This window comes from Harpegnathos saltator, unplaced genomic scaffold (assembly GCF_003227715.2).
Source record: "Harpegnathos saltator strain DR-91 unplaced genomic scaffold, Hsal_v8.6 scaffold74, whole genome shotgun sequence".
NCBI lineage: Eukaryota > Metazoa > Arthropoda > Insecta > Hymenoptera > Formicidae > Harpegnathos > Harpegnathos saltator.
In genome coordinates, this window is record NW_020230582.1 from 348,505 (window position 1) to 356,427 (window position 7,923).

The window sequence follows — 7,923 nt, forward strand, 5'->3', positions numbered from 1 at the left end:
TCTCCCTCTCCCTCTCCCTCTCCCTCTCCCTCTCCCTCTCCCCTCCCTCTCCCTCTCCCTCTCCCTCTCCTCTCCCTCTCCCTCTCCCTCTCCCTCTCCTCTCTCTCTCTCTCTCTCTCTCTCTCTCTCTCTCTCTCTCTCTCTCTCTCTCTCTCTCTCCTCTCTCTCTCTCTCTCTCTGTAACATATTACATTAGTGCATGTGCTATCAGAATCTGGTGGAAAAAAAATAAACTACCTATTTAATACTATAAATTCGTCACTTTGTGTATCACATTGCACTTAAAATTAGAGATCTCTTTTCTTCCTGAAGTAAAACATCTTACAATTTGTCTCTCGTTGATGTTTTTGCTATTCAGTAGATTTTACAAGTCAATATTTTATTAAAGATTCTACTATCGCTTCGGAGTAACCATATGTTTTCTGTGTAGAAGTTAATATTGCAGAGCAAATGCGAAGATTATGAAACTTATTTTTTCCTTTGAAACCTAACCAACTGTATGTTTTAGCTAAATTATTAGACATTACTTTTGGCAGAACGCGTTTCACCATATGTTTACATGATGCTCCTCCGATTTGAATAATCTCTTTGATCGAAAATATAACAATATATTAATAAATTCAAATCATAAATAAACATTTTCTAGTAAGTAAATATATGTACAAATTGTTTGAAGTTATTATCTTCGATTAGGAATTCTTCTAACTCCTGTAAAACCTGTTGATTTTGCAACGGAAAATTAAATTTTTTAAATATACTATTTTCATCAAGCACATTTTCTTCATTCTTCTCAAAATTCGCTTTTATTAATGAGATGCCAAGATCCTCTGATATTTGTTGCTGTCGTAAATTAATTATTTGTAATAGGCGTAAAACCTGTTTTTGGAAATTTTCATCTAAAACATGAAATATTTTAATAAACGTAAATTATTTGCAGATATGTATATTAATATAATCAAATATTGATCATAATCGATACATATAAACATAGGTAATAGTAAATGAAATATAATGCATCATGTAAAGCATATTACCATATAAGTTATCACGTGATTTCATAGGTTGATATGAAGACTTGCTAGTTATTACCATCGGTAACTCGTGATCTTTTTCCCTAGTATGTTTTTGCATCGTATTCAATTCGTGATCTTTTTCCCCAGTATATTTTTGCATCATATTCGATTCTTTCTTTGATAGCACAACGTGTTCAGATATTTTCATAGCGCCTATAAAAGTTTAAATTTGTAATTGTTAGAATTAAAACAATACATATATAGCAATGTTAACAAAATGCTAATTACTATATGAATTAAATACATATTTGTACCTGGTGAAGATGGTAATATTGCGTTGGACAATATGTCACGTTCGCAGTCATCGCTTGATGTTTCCGAAATCTCATTGTCTACTTTGCGTGCTTAAAAATATCAGTTAGAATTATATATCTTAATATAATGTCACAATACTGTACATATATAATTAAATATGTAAAACAATAATTTTAAACAGCTTAAAGATAAAATACTTATTTCTTTGGTAGAAGAAGTTCTATGTGCAAAGTCGGAATTGCAATCAACTTCAGTTATATTCTCTTCAGAACTCTCTTAATCGAAAAATCGCTTTTTTTTTACTTGTATTTTCACTTCCATATCTGAATTGAGATCAGAAGTATATTCTGCTTTTGCGCACATAACTTTAGCTTTTAAGAAATTATCTAAGACATTAAAAATACATATGTTTATTTCAATCTTATTTTATGACAAAAATAAAATTTCTTATATGTTAACTACACGAAAAATAGTTCCATGCGGACAAGCGTGTGTATATACGATGTTAGTAAGAACAAAATTTAATCCGTTAATTTAAAAAATTATATTTGTTTTCTACACTTATTGTCGTATAACTTACCATATTTACGACCATTAGCTAATTGCCGTATTTTACATACATTCCATTCATTAATAACTGGAGATACACACGATGATATAGCTTGCATTATTTTACTTATATTATAAGGTAGTCAATACAGATATCATTACAGACCCAATTTGATGGTACAGTTTTGACAACATTGTCATAAATGAAATGCACTATTATCCATTCCATAATTTCTAATTATATAAACAATAAATCCTACAATGCCGTGTTGAATTGTTATATTTCTCACTAAGTATCTTTTTCTTATTATTCTACTTCATAATTTACGAACGTATATATCTATGAAATTCTTGGACACTAAACATATTATATCTAAGACGAAAGTACATAGAATCAATTTCAGGTGAGCATGGTGACGCAATGCCAAAGGCCAGTTTGCACCCGATGAAGGTGATGCTCTCTGTTTGGTGGGATTGCAAGGGCATAATCTATTTCGAGCTTCTCCCCGCTGGCGAAACGATTGATTCGGACAAGTACTGTCGCCAATTAACCAATCTGAATCGAGAAATAATCATGAAAGAAGGAGGGCGTACTAGGTGGCGACGGGACGCCGTGTGTTCGGGACCTGCATCTCATTTTCGTTCCGAGGAGAGAAAAATATCGAGAGCGCGGTAGTCGCTAGACCGGGAATCGAACCCGGGTCTTTCGCTTGCCGGGCGACTGCTCTAGACCACTGAGCTATCTGACGCTCCACGCTCCCAAGAGAAACGTCCGATTTTGTCAAATCGCAAGGGAGTCGTCTTTCATCACGACAACGCCAGACCACACGTTTCGAAAAAGACGCTGCGCAAACTGAAGAGCCTGAAATGGGATGTCTTAACGCATCCACCGTATTCTCCTGATATCGCACTATCTGACTATCACTTGTTCCGGTCATTGCAAAATTATTTAAATGGAAAAAACTTTGACTCTTTGGAGGCCTTAAAAAACGGCGTCTCTTCGTTCTTCGAATCTAAACCGCGCAGTTTTTATGATCGAGGCATCCGTATGCTGCCAGAACGTTGGGAAAAGATTATAGAAAACGATGGAGAATATATCATTGATTGAATAAAGATTTTTGTTTGCCTAATCACTGTGTGACTTTTACTCACAAACTCCGCACGAACTTTTGCACTCACCCAATACATACGCAGAACAAAACTCTGTGCAAAATCAATTTCTGTAATTAATACTAGGTTGAATATTCTTCGACAATATTGTCCTACTGATTTCGTAAGACGCCCTAGACCTCTGGATGCATGCTCCAAATATAAAGCTACAGAGTTTCGTCAGATTCTTTTGTACACAGGTATTGTTGTTACTTATGGTGTATTAGATGAACAATTATACAAGCATTTCCTATTGTTACACTGTGCTATAAGAATTTTAGTATCACAATCTCCATCGAACAAATATCTTGATTTTGCACAATTTGCGCTGCAAAAATTTGTCCGTTGTGGTTCTCTCTATGGTGCTACTTTCTATTCATACAATATACACGGTCTTCTCCATCTCACTGACGATGTCAGACGTCTTGGAAGTTTAGATTCCTTGTCAGCTTTTCCATTTGAAAACAACATGTCCATTTTTAGGAAATTTTGCAGGAAGCCAAGTTTACCTCTGCAACAGATGTTTAATAGAATGTAGGAAGTACAGATGCACGGAACAAGTGATAATCAGAAAATAGATTCTTCTATTCGTGTCTCCATGCCACTTAATAATAGTGATCATTGTCCTCATTATCGTAAAATACAATTTGGTAAAATAATGTTAGGTATAGACGTACGAAACAATTGCTACATCTTATATGATGGATCAATCTGTATTGTTTCGAATATCATTGTACACATTCCTCGCATTACTTGCAAGTAAGGAAATTTTTGGAAGTAGATAATTTTTATGATATTGGAATAGTATCTTCAGCTGTTAAAATTTATAAGTGCGGCAACTTGAGCAGTGATTTTATAAATGTTAATGTAGACCAAGTTTACGCAAAATGTTATAGAATCCCCTTTTGGGGTTGTATTGGGTGAGTGCAAAAGTTCGTGCGGAGTTTGTGAATAAAAGTCACACAGTGATTAGGCAAACAAAAATCTTTATTCAATCAATGATATATTCTCCATCGTTTTCTATAATCTTTTCCCAACATTCTGGCAGCATACGGATGCCTCGATCATAAAAACTGCGCGGTTCAGATTCGAAGAACGAAGAGACGCCGTTTTTTAAGGCCTCCAAAGAGTCAAAGTTTTTTCCATTTAAATAATTTTGCAATGACCGGAACAAGTGATAGTCAGATGGTGCGATATCAGGAGAATACGGTGGATGCGTTAAGACATCCTATTTCAGGCTCTTCAGTTTGCGCAATGTCTTTTTCGAAACATGTGGTCTGGCGTTGTCGTGATGAAAGACGACTCCCTTGCGATTTGACAAAATCGGACGTTTCTCTTTTATTTCTCGATTCAGATTGGTTAATTGGCGACAGTACTTGTCCGAATCAATCGTTTCGCCAGCGGGGAGAAGCTCGAAATAGATTATGTCCTTGCAATCCCACCAAACAAAGAGCATCACCTTCATCGGGTGCAAACTGGCCTTTGGCATTGCGTCACCATGCTCACCTGATTGTTTCCATGTCCGTTTGCGCTGAACATTGTTGTAGAGGACCCATTTCTCATCGCCCGTCACTAGTCGATCCAAAAACGACTCGTTATTGAACCGCCCGAGTAAAGAAACGGCTGCAGAAATTCGATTGATTTTGTTCTTCTCGGTCAGCAAATGGGGCACCCATATATCGAGCTTCAAATCGAACCCCATCTTTTTTAAACGCCGAAAAGCGGTTGATCGGTCAACGTTTAGTGCTGTAGCAACTTCTTCTGTTGAAATTCGCGGATTATTGAGCACTAAAGTACGCAAAACATTGTCATCAATGTCAGAAGGTCGACCAGAGCGTGGCTCGTCTTCAAGGTTAAATTCTCCGCGCCGAAATTTAGCAAACCATTTTTCCACAGTTCGTTTAGCTGGTGCTTCATCCTGATAAACATTCTGAATGTTTTTTACGGCTGCGGCAACGTTTATTCCCTTCCGAAACTCGTAAAGCATAACATGCCGTAAATGCACCTTATCGATACTCATTTTTAAAGTGATATTTCTCGAAGCAGTTTGTATGAAAACAAATGATTTTTTTTTAATAACAGCTGAAGACGTCACCTTTCCAACGTTATATAATATGTAGATGGAAGTATTAATGACAACACTTTACGACGCTTATAACTCCATCTATTGAAACTCCGCACGAACTTTTGCATTCACCCAATACATTAATTGATGATAGTGCGAGTGACGAAGACAGCCATTCAGAAACAACGATGTACATTATTGCTGCGATAATACATACTGAAATAATATAATATGTTCTACGTAATGTTTTTTAGCATTTATTATGAAAGAATGCGATAAGAAGTGCATGATTATTTGATGTCTTGTATTTATGGGCTTAGAATATTTCTGCTTGATTAGTCATTTCTCTGGTTTTATCTTCTTCTTTATCTTTTCTGCATTTCTATATCTCGTATTCATTGTTTCAATATCTGTACAATTTTACCGGATAATGCATATGCGAATTTGTAAATAGAAAAATATGTAACGTGAAATGGACGGTAAGAGTATTAAATTTCTTCATTATTTGTCATACGAGTACAATAGAATATATCTGTCATACACATTCTGCATTTTAATGTTTCATATATTTGTGCTTACAGAAATGGAACGATCAAAACGGATAGTGGGTAAACCATCACGCTACGAAACCACATCGTCGGACGAAGTTCCGAAACGCACAAAGATAGGAACAGCAAAAATACTTAATACGAACATTAATGACAACATAGATGATATTCGAAGGATTCTGGAAAGTAACGCACAAAGTAATAATAATGAATGTTACGTCCTGCAGATTTAACTAACAAAATTGTCTTTTCCTCTCGCGGATTTATATTCTCCTAATATAACTATAATAGGAATATATACATATATAAATATAAATTAGGAAACAGACCCATCTGGCGAACAGCCGTCGCGCCAAATGAAAGGCAATTCGGGAAAATTCCATAACAGGAAACAGTGCCCTGTTGTAAAAATCTACGTCTTCGTTTAAAGTTTATATCTGGGTAGTGTTCGCCAAGTGTGTCCGTCGTCCTAGTTATAAAAATTTAAAACTCCGCGCTAACAAACCTTCAGTAAAACAAAGCAACACAGAGCATTCCTGCTCTAAAACTTGAAACTTACATCTTCCCAATCCAAAACCATATGTGCCCTATCAGTCAACCAACAAAGCTTACTTCACTGATAGTCGTAAAATCTGATCTCAGTCTTTGATTTACGGCATTTTGATTTTTCCAGCCGGCCACTTGTACATTTCTCTATCTCAAGAATCCACCACCTCCACGCTTGTCGCGCCTAATTCATTCAGCCAATCATATCATATCCACCTAAAACTATGAGACACCCACGCTCCACTCTTTAGCCCTTCCATATTCATATGTCCAAAAACTAACTGTCTCCTCCCACGATGTCTTTTAACTTCGCTAATGGCTGAGACTTTTTCCCATTAAGACCAATTCACCCCTTCCTCAAAGGCCATCTCCCTGATAGCTACTACTGATCTACTCACCCTGATAGCTTCTGCCTCCGATTATCACTATAAAAACCGTGGTAATCCGCCTCCGCGACACTACTTCTATTCTGAGAGACAGGAAAAAGAGCAGATTCACATTCACTTAGATTCTAGATTCAAAAGTCAGACCTGTAAAAACGCGTCCTTAGACTCAAATTCGTCTTCGGTTTTGTTTCGGTACTACACATACTCTTACGTCCTCTGTCTTATTTTTTTTTGGGGACAAAAATAAAAATTTAGAATCAGTGCTATTGTGCCATAATTGGACAATTGGAAGGGAGTCGCACAACCCATCCCAACCTACAGAGCAGGAGCCGCTTATCAACCGTTATATCTTGTTCATTTCTCGCATCTCAGGAATCACCAGTAAGTTACATTTTCTTTGCTTACTAACTCTTTACTCATATTCCTTCCTTTTTTTTTTATTATTTCCTCCTTCTTTCACTTCTCATACACACACACATACACACAACATCATTCAAGTAAATTGTAATAAACCGCGCCGCATAACTTTCTGTTGTCACTCTTATTTTAATAAATTTGGTATTAATTTATTTCCATCAGTTAATTTCAAAATCACCCCATCCTTCCAACAGTCAACTCATGGTCCTATCCCCGGTAAAAGGATTCGCGTCCCTGACCGAAAAACGGACCGCTCGTTGTACGTCGGTGCCCGAGTAAAGGGACCCGTCGGGTCCCTGACCCGTCCACTGACACGCGTGTACGAACGAGGTTCGCCTTACTCGCGAACGAAAAGGTTGCGTTCCTCCTCTAGGATGTAACATGAACATTTTGACAATTCTTTGACACACATATACGTTGAACCACACACGCCCGTAATACCGCACATGTACACACAACCAAACACAAGTAATATAACGTATCCATGCACGTTTCCCAATATTCGTACCGTAAGCGTATCACAACCAGTATTATCTGCATATGATATACCACAGGCAGAATGTAACAATAACAAAATTTATATTGAGTTGGAAAAGAGAAGAATATATAACATGCAGCCTAATGCACAGAACGAACAACCGCCGCAGAATCAGATTAACTCAGATATTAACGTGCAGAGCATTGAGCAGACTGACAATAGGTATGCTAATTAATATGTACTTTTTACTAATATTTACAAATATTTCTAATAAAAAATAATTATATAATAATGTTTAAAATAACATTGGTCTGTGTTGTTAATGTTGATAAATATTTGCAGGTTAATAAAGGAACGTTTATGTCGTACAGAAGCTGAGTTAAAGTAATTATAACATATACTGCTTTAATTAATTAAATTATAACATATACTGCTCATATTAATAAGTGATGTGTTA

General features: G+C 36.3%; 1 protein-coding gene and 1 non-coding gene across 2 annotated transcripts; one reads left to right on the plus strand and one right to left on the minus strand.

The window, feature by feature from the left end:
- Positions 1-2,553: 2,553 nt before the first annotated feature.
- TRNAA-GGC (transfer RNA alanine (anticodon GGC)) lies at positions 2,554-2,626 on the minus strand. Its single transcript has one exon. It is a non-coding gene; the product is annotated as a tRNA-Ala (tRNA).
- A 2,904-nt stretch (positions 2,627-5,530) lies between these two features.
- Positions 5,531-7,701, plus strand: LOC112590165 (uncharacterized). Its single transcript, XM_025305962.1, has 2 exons — positions 5,531-5,846; positions 7,370-7,701. The coding sequence occupies exons 1-2, from the start codon at positions 5,564-5,566 to the stop codon at positions 7,699-7,701; spliced, it is 615 nt and encodes a 204-aa protein (XP_025161747.1). The 5' UTR covers positions 5,531-5,563.
- The last annotated feature ends 222 nt before the right edge of the window (positions 7,702-7,923 follow it).

Excerpts from the sequence above, each read along its gene's own strand:
- LOC112590165 (XM_025305962.1), top strand. The coding sequence starts at position 5,564 with ATGGACGGTAAGAGTATTAAATTTCTTCATTATTTGTCATACGAGTAC. Across the intron at positions 5,847-7,369 it reads TAACGCACAAAGTAATAATA|ATGAACATTTTGACAATTCT; the intron begins ATGAATGTTACG and ends CTAGGATGTAAC.